The sequence below is a fragment of the Carettochelys insculpta genome, chromosome 6 (assembly GCF_033958435.1).
Source record: "Carettochelys insculpta isolate YL-2023 chromosome 6, ASM3395843v1, whole genome shotgun sequence".
In the NCBI taxonomy this organism is placed as follows: Eukaryota; Metazoa; Chordata; order Testudines; family Carettochelyidae; genus Carettochelys; species Carettochelys insculpta.
The window spans coordinates 80,569,509-80,588,301 of record NC_134142.1 but is presented as its reverse complement, the minus strand read 5'-3'; the positions used below and the strand labels follow the sequence as shown (position 1 = coordinate 80,588,301).

Sequence of the window (18,793 nt, the reverse complement as noted above, 5' to 3'; positions counted from 1 at the left end):
TTGGCTGCATACAACTTGTTAGTGGCTGAGGGAGCATTAATGACAATTACTTGCCATGTGCTTGCAGAGTTCCCGCTGAGTTCCTGATAACTATGGTAAACTCTTTTGATTCCCATTTAGGATCAAAGAAATTCAGACCTAGAGAGGCCAAGAGAATTTTTTTCTCTTCCAAATTTAGGGGAGGCTAGTGGTAGAATTAGGGACAAAAGAGATGTCATCCAGTTCCTTATACTAATCACTAGATACAGTTTCCCTTACAGTTTGTTACTATACAAACTGAATTTTGGATCTTTAATCACAACCTTTTTATACTAGCAACTCAAGAAAAAGTAATCTTTGAATGAATGCTCCCATATTTTTCTTACAAATATGTTTTGTCAAAACAGGGAAATATGTTATTGACAACTGTACGTTATTGAGATTTCCTCCCCTGCCAACACAGATGCCAACCTCATTTGCATGAAGTGAGTTGTTTTAAGAATATCATTTGTGAAATCAACATAGAGAAATGTGTACAGAACAGTCTCTGGAATAAAATCTTACAATTTCAACCTCACATGCAGAAACTCAAACATGATCTATTTGGTGCATCCTACCATGCCCTGCATAAATCCTTATGCCACTGGTCAACAAATTCTATACTGTAATATGTTCCATTTAATTAAAAGATTTGGTTTAAATATAGCATGGGTCAGGTGCTAATCCCTTCAACAATACAAATCAGCCACAAGTAAAAACTATTCCAGTCAGTTCTCAAAACAGTGCATTCTAATTACATGCAAAAACTACTACAGTTGTAACCTCTGTATCATATATATGTGTATAAGTTGTCACACACAACAATGTGTTATGATAAATACTGGGAATAAAGGAGTAAAATAAGGAGGACAAAGTGCTTGGGACATTGAACTTTGTTGAATTAGATATTCAGCTCAGGATTAGCATTTTATTCAGCAGTGAATTCAGAATGTTTGTTTATTCATTAGTTGTTAAGAACTAAACTTCTGAAGTCTGCATGGGATATGGACAAAGCAAGCTCTATTTTATTACAGTTAAATAATTTAAAACTATAAATGCATTAAGGCAGACATATGGAAGCTACTGCATCACCCCTTTATTTCTTTCTGTGTAGACACTGCAAATATTGGTCTCTGGTTTATTACCATACATATCTTTGTGCCGATCTTCCATTGTTCGGTTTCTAAAAAAAAAGGCCTTATAACAATGTTGTATGAAGGTACTGTGTACACTTTACTTCAAATTTTCTAGTAATTGTAATCAAGTGTTAACTTGACAATTTCTGAAGCCCAGCTTTCTGCTAAACTGAAAATGTGAAGTCACTTATGACAGTTTTGTGTTGTTTCTGTGCACTGTCATTCCTATTGAATTTCAGGTTTCTTTTCAATTTCATATTGGTACTGAGTGACCTGATGCTGCCATGTGTTGAGGAACTGGGAAAGAGCAGCATGTGACAGCTACATAAAACAAAATGAGACAGGGCCAGCAGGAAATATGAATTTTATATCATATTTTTGATAGTATGTTTCTGAGGCCACCAGCTGTCCTAGTCAAAGTCACATCAATATTGATTTCAAATGACCTCATGCAAGATACTGGCACTACACACAGGTGACAAGGAAGGCATAAAAGCAGGTTATAAATATAGGTGCAGTTTTTGCAATCTTGGGTTAGTGTGAGAGCCAAATTTGAAGTCTGCAAGAAGCTTCACAGGACTTTAAATTGCCCTTACCTCTCTAAACCTTTTTTTCACAGACTCCTGCAAGGGACTGGTGTTAAAAAGTTGAGGTCAGGTGAAGGAAAACTGGAAAAAACTGACTGAAGGAACACTGGACCTTGAGCCACCTTGGCTGTGTCTACACTAGCCCCCTCCTTTTGGAAGGGGCATTGTAATGAGGGAGTTCGGAAGATGCTAATAAGGTGCTGACATGAATATGCAGTGCCTCATTAGCATAATGACAGCCACATGCGATTCGAAAGTGCTGCTTTGGAATGCATGACGCCCGTGTAGACGGGGGCCTTTCGAATGGATCCCCCCCCGAACTTCAAAAGCCCTTTCTTCCTAATGCTAAATAGGAAGAAGGGGCTTTTGAAGTCTGCAGGGGTCTTTTCAAAAGGCAGCCGTCTACATGGGTGGAGTGCGTTCTAAAAGCGGCACTTTCAAACAGCATGCAGCCACCATTATGCTAATGAGGCACTGTATGTTCATGTCAGCACCTCATTAGCATCATCTGAACTCCCTTCTTGGCTAAAAGGGCACACTGTTGATTCATATCCACCCTCTCATCAACCGTAATTCCCATGTTCTTTTCTGCTGCACTGCTACTTAGCCAGTTGGTCCCCAGCCTGTAACCGTGCTTGGGATTCTTCCATCCCAAGTGCTGGACTCGGCACTTGTCCTTGTTGAAACTTATCAGATTTTTTTTGGACCAATCCTCCATTTATCTAGGTCACTCTGGACCCTATCTGTACCCTCCAATGTATCTACCTCTCCCCCTAGCTTAATGTCAGCTGCAAATTGCTGAGGGTGCAATCCATCCCCTCATCCAGGTAATCAGAAAAGATGTTGAACAATACCACCCCTAGAACCGATCCTTGGAACAACCACTTGAAAATGGTAACATAATAGCAATAGCCTCTGCAATGACATCTGCTAACTCTCTAACTACCCTGGGATGCACTAAATCCAAACCCATGGATTTGTGTGTGTCTAGCTTTTTAAATAGCTCCTAACCCGTTCTTTACTCACTGAGGGCTGCCCACCTCTTTCCCATACTGCATTGCCTAATGGTGTAGTCTGGGGGCTGACCTTGTTGGTGAAGACTGAGGCAGAAAAAGCATTGAGTACTTGACCCTTTCCCACATCATCTATCACCTCCCTCATCCACTAACAGTCCCACATCCACCTGATAACCCCCTTATTGTTAACATGTAGAAGCTCTTCTTGTTGCCCTTCACATTCCTTGATACCTGCAATTCCAATTGTGCTTTCACTTTTCCCCAGCATTCTCCAGCCATATATTTTTACTCTTCCCTAGTCATATGCCCTAGTTGCCACATCTTATACGCATCCCTTTTGAGTTTAAGCTCGCCAAGGATTTCCCTGGTAAGCCAAGCTGGTTGCCTACCATATTTGTGCATCGGGATGGTTTGTTCCTGTGCTTTCAATAGGACTTATCTGAAAAGATCTGGCAGTAAGGGCAGAATGTGGCTAATGGCTGTTCTGTTTTGTTTCTGAAATTATGAAACAAAATTATTCAACCACCTCAAATATTTAGAAATGCACAAACACCCAGAAATTTGAAATTATGGTTCCTACAGCAATTATACTGCATACTTATTTTAAGACAAAAAATGTAAAAGCATTTGCAGTTATGAAAAATACTCTATATAGATAAGGGGCAGAGTTATGACTACTAAAGGAATTGCAACTTTGGATTTCTTGTTTTTTTGTGAATTTCAGAATAGTATTTCATATTTAAGAAGAAGCACTTCATCCAAAGAATACAAACTTCTTTATAAGCATTACATGAATAAGCTTCACAGCACACCTTCAAGGGAGGTACAGCAAGTACATAGCTATATTTTGTGGGAGGCAAACAGAATTTCACACTTGAATACCTGTGGGCATCAAGCTTTAAACATCTACAAATCAGAGCCAAAGGTCAGAATTTTCATACGATAATAATGATTTAGGGTGCCTCACTTGAAAAGAGAGAAGGATTTTCACAGGGCTGGCACTTGGAATTTTCTGAAATATTAAAATCCTTCAAATTGTCTCAGACTGAGAATCCCAAAATTAAGGACCCCAAACCATAATTGTTTTTTGAAAACCTTGGCATGTGTGAATTTAAGCTCATAAATCTATGGTGGAGTACCCTGGCTCTTGTTCTAACAATTAGGCAGTATTCCTTCCCTTTTCATTTAAATTTTATTGGTACATTATATATATTTATAGTATGGATATCTTTTAGTTTTAATTCTGCAGTTGTAAAAGTTTACGTTCAATTTTGTCTGCTACCAAGTTCATTCTGCAATCCCGAAGGGCTTGTATTAAGTCAGCAACCTTAGCTTCCTTTCCCTTCGATTTTTGCCATTCTCGAAGCGACTGCATCAATTGTTCTTGCAAGTTATAAGGATGGGCTGTTAGGATTCTGTCAATTTTAGCATCAGAAATTTCTAATTTTCGAATGAGCATTTTCCAGTTCCTCCCAACGTTTTCACAAATAACGTCAAAAGCTACCTTCTGCTGACCTGAAAAATAAACAAAAATGGCAAAATGCAGGTTATGCTGAGTGATTTACAGACAGACATTTATGTGGGTTTTTCTATTCATTCTTACCATATAGGTTTGCCCATATACATATTAAGGGCCCCAATTTTTGCTGTAAAGCTACTGGATATGCTGAATGCAGTTTAGAAATACTTCAGATCTGATGGAGTTTTCAGAGGCCTTGTGTCACACAGTGACAAAATGTCTCCATGAGTGCCAGGAAAGCTGCTATTACCCCTTGGCTATGTCTACACTGCAGCGAACTGTCGACAGAAGTTACTGTCGGAAGAGATCTTCGGACAAAACTTCTGTCAACAAAGTGTGTCTACACACAAAAGTGGATCAAAAAAGTGATCCGCTCTTTCGACAGAGTGGCCAGACTACCTGGCTGTCTCTCAACAGAACAGCCAATTGGAAGCAAAGCAGACAGAGCTGCTCTGTGACCCAGAAGCCCTGTCTGTTGACAGAGGGCCTCCAGGAGCATCCACACAGCTTTTCTGTCAACATCTTCTGTCAAGAAAGGTGTTCTGCCTCATGCGGGAGAGGCAGAAGGCTGCCAACAGAAGTTCAGCGTTCTGTCGGTTTACTATCAACAGACCGCACTTGTAATATGGACGGTCAGTGAGTTTTGTTGATAAAACTCTCTAGTGTGGACATACACCTACGTCATGAAGCCACTGAGAGCTCCACACCAGTCCCAATCCTGGATGAAGGAGGAGGGCTGGTGAGATGTGTGTCAATGCGCTGACCATCAAACCACAATACGAATGAAATCTGATGCCAATACAACCAAATGTTAAAAGATACCGCCTTGGACGTTGCCCAGATAAACAAGGTCCGCGATACCAATCGAGCAATCGGGGTTGCGTCGATAAGTTGGCTACCGAAAGAAAATTACACCTAACACATATGCTATCCATTGGAACACAGAATGTCCAAACACCGTGGGCAACTGGAAAATTAGAACTGCTTCAGAAGGAAATGGAGAAACCGATGTGATATACTTGGACTGGCAGAGATGCGTTGGATGGGATCAGGAGACATATGCAGTTGCAAAGTCATTTGGTCAGGAAATTAAACGAAGCAGGAGTTGGATTCCTTCTAAGCAAAACAGCTAGAAGACCATTATTAGGATACAAACCAGTGAGTGCAAGAATGATGGTCGCGCAATTCGAAGCAAAACCGTTCAACATCTCAGTCATTCAGGTGTATGCACTCACGTTGGACAGTACGGAGGAAGAGATTGAGCTATTTTATAAAGACTTGACAAAGACGGTGGAGGAGATACTGAAGAAAGTTGTGTTGATCATTGGAGGAGATTGGAATGTGAAGGTTGGAACAGATAATGAAGGTTGGGAGAGAGTCATGGGACGGTTTGGATGTGGAGAAAGAAATGAGTGAGGTGAGAAATTGTTAGTGTGCTACAGAGCATGAGATGGTGATTTGCAACATGAGATTCCAACGAAAGGACTGTAGGAAGTGGACATGGCAATCGAATGACGGGAAGTCCAAGAACATGATAGATATGATTTTGATAAGAAGAAGATGGATAATATCAGTACAGCAGTGCTGAACTTTCCAAGGAGCGGATATAGACTCCAACCACAGTCTAGTGATCACAAACATCAAGATAAAACTCAAAAGAAAATGTAAGACACAGTTTAAGAAAAGAAGAGATGTGGCAAGGCTATGTGAGGAAGAAACAGGGAATGCATACAGAACAGTGCTTGAAGAGAAGATTAAGAATATCACCACAGAGAAAGACCTAGATAAGAGAGTTGGAGAGATAGCCATTGCTATAGAACAGGCAATTGAGCAGACTGTTCCAGAAGACGAAAAGATCATTAAGAAATGGATTACCCAGAAGACACTGAAGTTGGTTCAAGAGAAAAGAGTGTTGAAGATCAGAAGAGATGTTTCTGAGATAGCAGAACAGCAATATAGGATGAAATGCAATGAGGTAAGGAAAGCAGCCAGAAAGGATAAGAAGAAATAGTTAGAGGAGCAATGTGAAGATATTGAGAGGTATTACAGTGAATGTAAGACCAGGGAGGTGTATAAGACAACCAGGAATATTAACAGGAAATGGCAACCGAAGCAGATGGTGATCAAAGATGAGAATGAAGAAGTGCTCATGAACAGGGAGGAGATTGTGCAGCAATGGACGAGATATTGCACTGATCTATACAAAGCACAGTTGGACCCGAGTGTCTCAGAAAGAGTGACTGAAGAATTGAAAGAGACATCCTGCCCCCCCACCCCCCCGAGCATCGAGAGCAAAACCGATATTTCAAAGGAGGAAGTAGAAAAAGCAGTGAAATGACTAAAGAACAACAAGAGCCCTGGAAATGATAAGATCATGGGAGAGATGATCAAATATGGTGGAGAAAGCACGATTCAGGAAATACACCGACTATGTAATATAGCATGGAAAGAAGGGAAGGCACTAAGGAATGGACAAGAGCTGTGCTAATGACAATACCCAAGAAAGGAAGTACATTGGAGTGCAAGAACTACAGAATGATTGCTCTAATGAGTCATCTAGGTAAGGTGCTGATGATGATACTGACTGACAGATTAAGATTGCAGGTAGAACATATAGCAGATGAGCAAGCAGGGTTCAGAAAAGATAGAAGTACCATAGAGCAGATATTGGCACTAAGACTGATAGCGGAGAAAGCTCGACGAAAGAACAAAAACGTATAAACTTGCTTCGTCGATTTTCAAAAGGCATTTGACAGTACAGATCAGAAAGTGACTTGAGTGGTGTTGAGAGTCATATGGAGTGGATAGCAGTCTAATACGGTTGTTGAAAGATATCAATGATAATGCGGACGCAGCGATGAGAACACGCAGGGAGTTGGGAAGTTGGTCTAAAACAAGTAGAGGTACGAGACAAGGAGACCCAATATCGCCAAGTATCTTCATCGCACATCTGGAGAGAGTGATGGACAAGATCAATGAAGAGGTAGAAGGGATATCTGTGCACAGGAAAAGAATTAACAACTTGAGATTCACGGATGATATAGTTGTCATTGAGGAAGATGAGGAGAAGCTAGCGAAAACGGTGTGGGTGTTAAACGAAGAAGGGAGGCAGTATGGACTGATTATGAACATCGATAAAACAAAAACAGTGGTATTTGGAGCTAAGGAAATAGGAAGGAAGATCAGTGTGGATGGTATTGAACTAGAAAATGTAGAGAAGTTCACATATCTTTGGAGAAACATAACATATGATCTAGACTGTATGAAGGAAATAGCGACTAGAACAGCGAAAGCAAGAGTGAGTTTGAAGACGATGGATAAGATCTGGAAAAGCAAAGCAATTAGCTTAAGAACGAAGCTGGGCACCTCGAAAACATGTGTATTCAGCAGCATGTTGTACAGATGTGAGACATGGGTGATAATGAAAGATTCAAAAAGAATATTGGCATTCGAAAGGAGTTGTTATAGAAAGATTCTGAGAATAGTATGGATGCGGAAGGTCACCAATGAGAAATTATCTAGGAAGATACAGCTGAAAGAGAACCTGCTGCAGAAGGTTATAAAACGGAAGCTACAACTATTTTGACATATTTGCAGAATGAAGCACGAATGAAAAATCAAGACCCTAGTATTCAGCATAATGGATGGTTCGAATAGGAGAGGCAGACCCCACAGAGAATGGATAGATGATGTAGTAGATTGGTACAGAGCTAGTCTACAGAAACTAAACCACTCTGCACTAGATAGGGAAAGATGGAAGGAAATAGCGAGAGAGGCATCAGACACCAACAGGGGCTGAGCCCACGGTTATTGATGATGATGATGTAGACATACCCCTTTTGAAAAGGTAGTTGCAACATGCACTCCTTTCCCATCCTGTGTGAGACCAGTGCAGAAGGTAGCATGTGGAATTCCGCGTGGCAGCTTCTAGAGCTGCAGAGTCCAGTACACTCCCTGTTCACCACATGTGGCGAATGGGGCAATGTAGCGTGGCGAAATGCAGCTCAGGAGAGCTGCACACGTGGGGTGCCCCACCGGCCACTCCATGTACACGTACCACCCCGTGGAGCTGCTCCTACAGCTGGTGGGCTCCAGCTGTAGGGCGGCTGATGCAGCGCAGCTTCAGCTCGGGGTGGCTCACATGGCTCCAAGTGAATAATTTCATGGGGATGGGGTGCGGGGAGACAGCTGGCAGGGGGGGGGTGCCTGGCTGGGGTGGGGGGATGGCTGTGGTGATTGGCTAAATTTCTCTTGGACACCACCGCTCTAGAGCCAGACTGCTTGTCATGTGTGAGTCAGACTCAAATAATGCATAGTCCACATACTGACCTTTTGAAGGTGGTGAATTTCACCACAGAATTATTCCCAACTATTTGAAACATCATTCACTCTTTTTGTGAAGAGCAAGGCAGATCTCTGCCCCAAAGTCTTCCTATGCAATGTTATCTGGGGTTAGCTTTAAGGAGTTCCTTACTTAAAATAATACATTTGGCAGTGTTTGCTACCAGTTTGCAAAATAAAAATAAAAAGATGCATCCACTTACGGTTTTCTCTCTCATCCAGATGGCAGGCAACATCACCTTGTCCACCTTCTACGAACTCCTCTAGTTGCACTGTCAGATCTTCTCTTTTAATGGTTTTGATCATGAACTGGAGAAAGTCTGTCTTCTCTCTTGCAATCTCCCGCTGTTCCAGGAGGATGGTGAAGAGATCATTGCCAGTTTTGACAGACTCAAGCTTCCTTTTGCCAATTTTGTCCCGGCACAGAAATTTAAGGACAGAGAGCTCGCTGTCATTTAAGCTCATAGAAAATGAATTCAGCAGAGACAAAAACGGATCCATTTTGGTAAGCCCTGTGAAAGAACATCAAGGAAACACTGTTTTAAGTAACGTACTAGAAAACATGCCGGAAATCTTACGAATTGTCTGCTTTCCACCTGCCCGGGCAACAACTTTCATGTAAAGATAAAACTTTCTTTTATTAAATACACAAGTCCTTAAAAATAAAAAGTAAAGCTCTTTGGAGTGATTACCTTGCTGGACGGCACTTAACAGCAATTTCCCCACAAACATTTCGTACTTTCACTTTCACAATGCATCGTCCTTCTCAGTATCTAAGAAACTTTCAACGTTTAGAACAAACTTCAATGCACTTTCTCTGCGACTCTAATGGCAGTTATCAACAGCACGTAAAGAAACGTTTTATTTCAGAGGAGTTGCTACTTACTTCCTGGTTTAATCGATGCTGCTCGGAAAGCCTAGCCGGCTGAAAGCAACGTTTCCCTCTGCACAGCTCTGCCTGCCGCCGGAAATCACATGAATGACAACGTTTCAACCCAAGCAATGCTCTTTCTCCCAGCGAACAGTAGATGGCAGTACCATACAAGTAGCTATTCTATCTTATATAGACACACAGACCTTCAAATGCTAGGGCCATGGACACACATACTGGTGAATAAATATATAAAACTCTGCAGCCAAAGCAACAAAACGCCTGTCCAGACGAGTCCTAAATTATTAGGAAAAGCAAAACAATTCAGTTATATGTTAAGTAAAACACCACAGTTAAGGATTCTATGTACATTTAACGCCAATCTTTCCCCTTAAAAAAAAAGCAGCAGAAATGCAGCATTTAAAGACTAACAAAATGATGTATTCGGTGATGAGCTTTCGTGGGACAGACCCACTTCTTCAGAAGGTATGAAGAAGTGGGTCTGTCCCACGAAAGCTCATCACCGAATACATCATTTTGTTAGTCTTTAAAGTGCTACATTTCTGCAGCTTTGTTTTGTTGGAGTACAAACTAACACAGCTGCCTCTCTGTTACTGTTCTTTCCCCTTATGCATTAAAAAACGATGTTCTAAAAAACGATGTTCAAAAAAACACAAAAAACAGGTTGATGGGAATGTAGTTAGAAGTTTTACTCTGAATTATTATGGGAGCTGCACAAAGGTTTACTGCACACTAAAAATGGGACAAATTTATGCCTGGTGTAACTCCCTCAAAGTCAATGGATTTACACCTAGAATTAAGTTAACATATTTTTTTTTACCATTTCAATATTAAATTTTAAATATTAAGAGACCCAGAAACCTATATTTGCACCATGTTCAGTTCTCAGCATGTAAATGGAGACTGAACTGTAACAAGTTTAAAGCAGACTCCTGGAAGTGAACTTGCCTGTTAAAGTGAAGAGGTAGATAAATTAGAATGGAGGAATTGGGGAGTTAGTCAGCGTGTTTGCTGATTAGTACAGTATGCCTGCATAGCTTCTGGCAGAGAGTCTCAGAGGGGTAGCCATGTTAGTCTGTAGCTTCACAAATAACAAGCAGTCTTGTGGCACCTTGAAGACTTACAAATTTCTTTATTACATAATGCGCTTTTGATGGTAAGACGCACTTCTTCAGATTTTCAGATTGGAGTAGTGCTTAGAGAGTATTGACAGCACAGAAAAATAGGTAACCAAATTCTGAGTAGATATGAGGTCAGTTTAAATCTTATTTAAGAACTAGCCCCACAGCAAGGACTGCATAAAGTTTACAGAGTTATTTTATACTATACGATATAAATGGGTGTTTGGTGCAAACATTCAGTTCATCACTTGCCTCCTGCTTCAGGAAAAAGGATGGTTATCTGTGCAGAGTTTCCTGCCATCTGAAAAGTTTTGCAAATGATGTTTAAGTAAGATGTGTGCGCGTGTATGATCTAGGGATAACTAGGTCCCCATTTGCTGGAGAATTTATAGATGCTGGTCAAGTTTAACATTTCCAATCATGAATTTATCAATCAGCACATAAATCTACTTGTTTTCCTTTTTACAAGAAGATAATGAATCACAGCAGTTAAGTGAGTTGACAGCAGCCAGAAAGGGACCCAGTGTCACAGCCAGGGCCAAAATATAGGAGTTGTTTATCTCTTGTCCCTCATTCTATTAAGCTGCTTCCCCCTGTGGCTAAAAATCAAAATGGCTGCACAGCAAAGGAATCAACTCAGATGCAGGCCATCAGTGGGAGCAGCAGCCACCTGAGGTGTCCTGCCATCCACAGCAACAAATTTTAAAAGCTGAGGACCCCTTATCATGAACTGCACTGACCCCAAAGGTGATGCCTAGAATTATGACTAGCCCATGATTGTTAAGAAAATCAGACAAATTTTCAAACCCAACAATCAATAGTTTGAGCCTGTTTTTATAGAGGAAAGGGCTGGGAGCTTTTTTTAAAACCAAAAGCTAAGTGTAGCCCTGACCTTTCTAAGCCCTGGAAGAGCTTGTGCCCTTGTGCTTTTCTCCTAACTTTGTAAACCAACCTAAAAAGAAAGAGGGAATGTGTTTGTTTGTTTTGTTTGTTGGGGGGCAGGAAAGGAGTGGAGGGGCTCTCTGAATCCACTCCATGTTTTCTGTCTTAGATACACAAAAACAAATTACTGTCTGTGCCTCCCACATCTCCATCCTCTTTCTCCAGTTTTAGGGAGGACAAAAGCCATTCTTCTACAACTTAAATGTCTGGGAAAACAGTAGAAAACTCCAGAAAAAACAAACCGAACCCAAACAAATATTCTCCTCTCCCCATGGTACAAGTGTACTCTCCTTTGACCATACCTCCACCTCATCCCAAAAATCAGGGTTAACACTGGTGCCTTCACCAATCTCCTCCCTCCTTTATGCTCCTGATAGAGGGAAAGTGGAGAGAGTTCCTCTCAGGCAAGTATTACAAGCTGTTACGGTATATGCAACAGCTCTACTTAAAGAGCTGCTTCTGTGAGAGCCTGGCACACCACAGGAAGGGAAAATTACTAGAAGCAGAGACATATACTAATAACTGGAGAGAATTATCAGCACTGATCATGTGGGAGATGATGGGACTCACTTCAGGCGCTTAACATTCCTGGTTTTCTAAGGGACAAAGTCTGTCTAAATAAATATTTTCTTTTTTGTGTCCTGATGTTTCTTTACACAAATGCACCAGACACCAGTGCTACTGTGGGGTGGGGTAGTGAGGTCAAGCAGTACAAGGCCATTCAGAGCCCAGCAATTTGAAATACTCATCATGCTCTCACAGGTGCACACACCTTCCGTCCCACACAGGCTTTCCAGGCTATCAATAACATGCTCCTGCATAGCGTTGCCCATGTGGGAGACCTGGAAGCGGCCATTGCTGGCTTCACAGTGCTCAGGTTCCTGAACTGATATGGCACCCTGGATGGGACCCATATCCCGATCCGTGCGCTGGAACGCAGCACAGGCCGCTATATCAACAGAAAGGGCTATCATTCCATATACATGGGCTGGGTGGGCTGCATACATGATGCATGTGTGTTCAAGAACTCTGGCCTCTGCTGGCGCATGGAGGCAGGGACCTTCATCCCCCAGTGTGAGCTGCCGCTTGGGGACACCATGATGCCTCTGTGCATGGTGGCAGATGCTGCCTACCCACTCCAGCCCTGGCTTATGCAGCCTTCTACCGGCCACCACAACCCCACCCAGTAGCTCTTCAACTTCCAGCTCAACCACACCTGCAGTGTGGTCAAGCAAGCCTTCAGATGCTTGAAGGGCCAGTTCCATTGCCTCCTGGCATGCCTGAAGGTGAGACTGTGGAACATACCTCAAGTGGTGGGAGCCTGCTGTGCCCTCCACGATATCGTGGAGAGTAAGGGTAAGGCATTCAACCAAGAGTGGGTGGCTGAGTCCAGCCCAGGCAGCATGCCCACCAGAATGGGGTTGGCATCTGGGAGGCTTTCTGTGAGTACTTTGCTCATGGGCCCCACTAACCACCCTCCCCCGGCCACACCCCCCAGAGACTCCCCCACACTCTCACCCCTCACCATCACCCATTCACACAGCCACACCTCACTGCATGCCCCACCCCCAAAGCACATGACACATGGGGATGATGGACAAATAAACACTTTTATGGCACGAAAGAATGTGTGGATATTTATACAGAGTGGGCTGATAACTATTTACAGTGGGGAATGAGGGTGTACTATGTACATTGGAGGCAGGGGATGGGGGCACCTCAACTGGGGTGGTGGGGGAAGGGGGAACCTCAACCGGGGAGGGAAATTAGTCTAGGGCAGGGGTGGAGGCCCTCAAGCCCCGTTTGCCCCAGGATTCCATCCTGCCCCTGGTTCCTGGTCCCCTGCAGGGCTGGGATGGGGCAGGGAGAATGGGGAGATAGGGCCATGGGAAGGCCTCTGCAGGGTCAGGCTCAGTGGGGCGGGGGGTGGGCAGGTGCAGCTGGGGGAGCAGTTGGGGGACAGCTGTGGGGGCAAGCTGGTCCAGAAGCTCCCAGAAGGTGGACACCCTGTCCCAGAGGGTCCCCATCAGTTCCCCCCAGGCCATCCGGTGCCAGACTATGTCCTCCTCCTCCAGCTCGAGGCACCACTCAGCCACCTCTGCGTGACATCAGATGGTGGCAGCGTGGAGAGTGTCATCCACCAAGTGTCTCTGGGCCTTCCTGGCACAGGTCCACCCTGGTACTGGTGGAGGGCTGCCTGGGCCCCATCTTCCAACTCTGGTGGGCTGTCTGGCATGACCATGTGGGTGGGGCTCTCCCACCCCTCTGTCAGTACAATTGTACTGATGGAAAGGAAGAGTTGGATGGCATATCAGTCCTGCACCACTGCCCTAGTAGTCACACCTCCCCCGTGTGCAGCAGTCCCCTGCTCCCTGTCCAATGGCAGGGTGGCCCTGGGGGATTGCAGGTGCTGATGGGTCCTGCACCCACAGGACCAGCCCTGTGTGAGGTCTGTCCCTGCCCACCCTCCTGCATGAGTGGCTTGCAGTGCTGTCCATGGGAATGGGTCCTGAGTGTTGCCAGTGGCCATTACAGTGTGCTGGGAGCCATGGCCAGGTGGGCTGCATCCTGCTTGGGTCCCCTGGGCATGTGGGTGGCCTGCTGGTGTCTGTGGTGACCCCACCCAGTGAGCAGGGGTGTGCTCTCTGCCAGGTACTTACCAGAGAATACTTTGCTGAGGTCTGGCAATGCCCAGCTGACTGTCACCTGGCTGGATGACCTTGAGGGGAGGTCGATGACCAGGTCCCCCTCCTCATTGGACCACTCCATGGTTGGTTCCATCTGCAGCAGGGTGGTGCTGCTTGGGGGGTCCAAGCTCCTACACACACCAGAGTTATAGCTCGTCTGCTGTCTCTGAGGCTGTGGAACTCCCAATAGAAGGGATGCAGGCCCTGCCACTGAGTGGCCGTCTGAGTCCTGGTCACAGCCCTGCCTCAACTTCTTCACCTTGCTCAGCATCTGGTCAGGGATGCAGGCAGGGTGTCACCAGGTGGCCAGCCCAGTGGCAAGCTAGGAGAAGGAGGCTGAGTTGCGGCACTTGCAACCCATCTCCCTGAGCACCTCCTTCTCCCAGAGGCCCAGTAGGGCCCTGAGCTCTGGCTCCATCCTGTAGGGGGGCCTGGTTTTTTTTGCTGCCTGTCTGGGCCCCTGTGAGCCCTGTGAGGGCTCTGAAAATGAGAAGGGGCTGTTGGGTTCCTGAGGTGGCTGGCTGCTGGCCATGCTGTTGGCTCTTTGTTCGGGGGTGGCTGCGAGGCACACTGAATGCTGCTCATGACTGTATTGCGCTCATGGTCTCAACTTCCTGCCAGGGGGTTTCTGTGTCTGTGTGGCTTTAAAGGCAGCCAGATGCAGGGAGCATATAGCCCTACTGCTGCGAGCTAGGACATCTCTGCGCCCCAGCTGGCTGGTGCCACGGAGGACTTCTCTTTTGAAAGAGTGGCCTGTGGAGCATCTACACACGTTTTCCTTCGGAAGAATCTTTCGGAAGGGGCCGTTCTTCCTAGCCTGGGATCGGAAGAGCGCTCTCAAAAGCAGCTCTGCGTTCTTTTGATTTCTTTTCGAAAGAGCGTGTTTTGGGTGTAGATGCTCCGCGCGCTCTTTCAAAAGTGTCCCCAGCTTTCGATTTGTCTTCTGGAAGACCTTGCTAGTGTAGACACAGCTGAAGTGTTTAAACAATGTATTTGAAATAGCTAAGTGCTTTTTCAAACTACACTTCTGTGTGTAGCAGTGTTATTTCAAAATAGTTATTTTGGAATAGCTGTTCTGGAATAATTTATTTCAAAATAGGTTTGCTGTGTTGATGAAGCCTTAGACTCATCTTTGAAATTTGGCACAGTGAAATTGCATCCATTTTTTTACCTGGCCTGAATGTGGTCTATTAAGTTTAGTCTGACACATGCACAGTTGAAAAACCTAAGCAGTTTACGTCCCTTTAACCTATTACCTCTAAAGCCAGAGGTCATAGGGTCACAGGCAGTGGTTGCTTCTACATGGAGGTGCCATGGGAATGAAGCATTTCGAAGCAGGCTAATGAGGTGCTAACGTGAATATTCAGCACCTCATTAGCATATTGGTAGCCTTGTGAATTTCAACGTGCAGACTTCAAATTGCAGATTGGCGGTGTAGAGGGCAGCAGCTTCAAAATAAGCACTCCACTTCAACACTCTTGTACTCCGACCTACTTTTGTGGGAGTAGGGAATGTTCAAGTGGGGCACTTATTTCGAAGCTGCCCCAATCTACACTGCCAATATGCAATTCTAAATCAGCACTTTGAAATTGTTGCGGCTGCCATTATGCTAATGAGGCATTGACCATGTACGTCAGCGCCTCATTAGCCTGCTTTGAATTGCCTCATTATCATGCCACCTCCGACAGGAGGGGTGAGTGTAGAAGCAGCCAGCAGCATCTGCCAGCGTGCAACAAATTGTGACCTTTTCCATGCACAGAAAAAAAGTTTAACCGAAACTATTTGAACAGCTCAGATTTCAGTGGCAGCTTCCACCTCTCGAGTGATCCTGTCACATAATCAAATGATTTCAGAGGGGTAGCCATGTTTGTCTGTAGGTTCACAAATACCAAGTAGTCATGTAGTACCTTAGAGACTTACAAAGTTATTAGGTCCTGCGCTTTCGTAAGACCCGTGAAAGCTCATGACCCAAAAAATTTGTTAGTCTCCAATGTTCTACATGGTTGCTTGCTATAATCAAATAATGTCGAACTTATCTTTGAGCATAAGCTTAATATCTTAAAAATCAGACAGAGGGCGCTCAAAACTTTACAAACCACCGAACAGCTCTGTGCTTCAGTGTTTCCAGAGCAGTTTTAAGTGCACCAGCTACAATAAACTCTTCCATATCCAGCAGCCTCAGTACCTGGAGGCTTCCAGATAATCAAGTATTATGGTTAACCAAGAGGATCCCTTTGCTGTCTGGGGTCTGCACTACAGCAGCACTTCCCTCCCTGAAATCCTGCACAGCCCAGCCCCTACAGCAGTTTCTCCTCCAGCGCAGCCCATTTCATGCTCCCAGCAGCTCAGGCCCCATCCCATGCTGCCTCCCCATGTTCTGGACACCCATCCCACTGCATTCCTAACCGGAGATAAGCAGCTCTCAGCAGCTCAGACCCTGTCCTGGGCCGCTGCGTGTACGTTTGTGGGGGCAAGGGAGGGGCAGGTGGGGGCTGGCTCCCTGTGCTCTGCCACCTGTCTTTGCCAGGGATAAGCAGCTCCCAGCAGCAGGCCCTGGCCCGTGCTGCCCCGTGGGGGCTGGTGCACAGCAGGGGGGCAGTCTCCCCTTCTTCCCCTCTCCTGCCCACTGGCAGCGGTTGCTGAGCAGCCCTGGAGCCTCTGCAGCCCAAGGCCAGGGAATGATGGCATCTTGGTTTCCCCACTTGCATCCCAGCGCCTGTCCCTGCTTAAGAAGGGGAAATGGCATTGCTGGCTCGGGCAGGATGGGATCCCTTTGCTGCCTGCGAGCAGCACAGCTCTCCTGGAAGTGTAAACCTAGGTGCAGGAATAGCTCCTGGCAGCAGGGCCAGTTATCTTAGAGTACCAGTTAACTGAATACCGGTTACAAGAAAGTGTACTGTATCTTGACTTCTATAAGGTGCTAGTCTCTGAGGGATCTAGGCATCTGCAACACTTTTCAAAAATGCAAAATCTATTCTGTACAAGACTTTGCTCCCTGCCCTATAAGTTGGCTGCAGTTACTTGGTGCATATAAAAGTGGCGTAGATAGCATAGCTTAGATGTCTATTGAGAGCAACATCATCTGTTAATTGGTGCTTTAAAAGCCGTATACCAAGCTGTGTGCATTATACACTAGTGATATTTAATTAACATATACAGCACTGTGTTTGAAATTCCCTGAGGAACAATGGTTTTGCTAAGGTTGAGGTTGTTAAACTTTGGAAAGGTGCTTTGTGTAGCCCCGATTTGGCCCAGCTGGCTGGGTTTGCCTCTTTCTGGAAACCCTACAGTTTGGTCCCTTATATATTTCTTTCTGTAGTGTAGTAGTTGGGCTCACAGAGTGACATGGCTGGGCTGGGCAGTGAAGGACTTCAGGGAGGGAAGTAATGCTTCCTATGGGAGCTACCTAATCTAATGTAACACAGATATCAGAGTTTATGGGATCACATTGGAGCTGCTGCATCTAGTTATAATTTTCTATTACTCTCAAGCAGCATCCTCTGGGTCTCAGGTCAGTGCATCTCGCCAAACAGCCTTCTACAAACAATGTCTTCCACCACAGTCCTCAATGACATGTCTGCAACAGACTTTGAAAATAAGCAATCTGATTTCTTTACCAGACCATGCTCTCTCATCTACTAGAGCCTGCTCTCCCTGCCCATGACTGGGAATCAGGGGCACAAAGCCTGAGCTATCTAATACACATTGCAGTATCACTATATACATTTAATTGCTTCTTTGTTCCTGAGCTACTTATCTGTCAGTTCCTATGTATTTTGCTTGCATTTGATATGGTGAACGGCTTTAATACTTTAGCCTGGGGCCCTACTGCCTCATATACCTGGGGAGCTGAGGTAAGAGGGCATAGTGCTTATCAGCTTAGCAGTGGCTTAGAACTGAGTTTATATGGAATATAGGCAAGCTCAGGAAGATGTCTTCAAAGAACTATTCAAAATTGGTGCCCTAGCTGCAGGCTCAGGAGAAACAAACAGCCAGCTACAGAGGTGGAAGCTGGATTCAAACCAGACAGGACTTGAGAAAACTTGTCTCCCTCCAGCTGGTTTGCTGGGATACAGCAGTTCAATACGGCAAAGTAAAATATAAGGACAAGGAAATTAATGTAACTGAATAATACCTCATTTCTTTGTACCTGTAAAAAACATAAGCTGAGTTTTTTCAAGTTTATTATATACCCAGGTTCTTATGCTTATTGCTTTACAGGTAGATTAGTGCTTTTATGGGACTGGCTGGGCTGAGTATGATAAGAGTGTGAAAATGGGCCATGGGCCAGGTGGCTTTTATCTTGGCTAAGAGGAAGAAGGGGGACATCCAAAATGATGTGATATTGAAATTAATTGCATTCCAGGCTAGTGTGATCAATCATTTTGCTGGCTATGGAACTGAAGGGATCTCCCAAAACACATTCCAGCCAGAATGGGGTGTGGAAAACAAATAGTCTTGCTTCTCGGACCAGAAAAAAAGAGGAAAACATAACTGAAACTGGCAATCGTCAATTGCTGAACAAGGGAGTCAG

General features: G+C 44.6%; 1 protein-coding gene across 2 annotated transcripts; it reads right to left on the bottom strand.

The window, feature by feature from the left end:
- Positions 1–2,171: 2,171 nt before the first annotated feature.
- FADD (Fas associated via death domain) lies at positions 2,172–9,585 on the bottom strand. Of its 2 annotated transcripts, none has more exons than XM_074998933.1 (3): positions 9,504–9,585; positions 8,821–9,129; positions 2,172–4,272 (listed from the first exon to the last, which is right to left on the bottom strand). In XM_074998933.1, the coding sequence occupies exons 2-3, from the start codon at positions 9,116–9,118 to the stop codon at positions 3,995–3,997; spliced, it is 576 nt and encodes a 191-aa protein (XP_074855034.1). In that variant the 5' UTR covers positions 9,119–9,129; positions 9,504–9,585; the 3' UTR covers positions 2,172–3,994. The 2 variants fall into 2 exon arrangements, with proteins under 2 accessions (XP_074855034.1, XP_074855033.1); XM_074998932.1 differs by lacking the exon at positions 9,504–9,585 and adding an exon at positions 9,310–9,438.
- Positions 9,586–18,793: the final 9,208 nt, after the last annotated feature.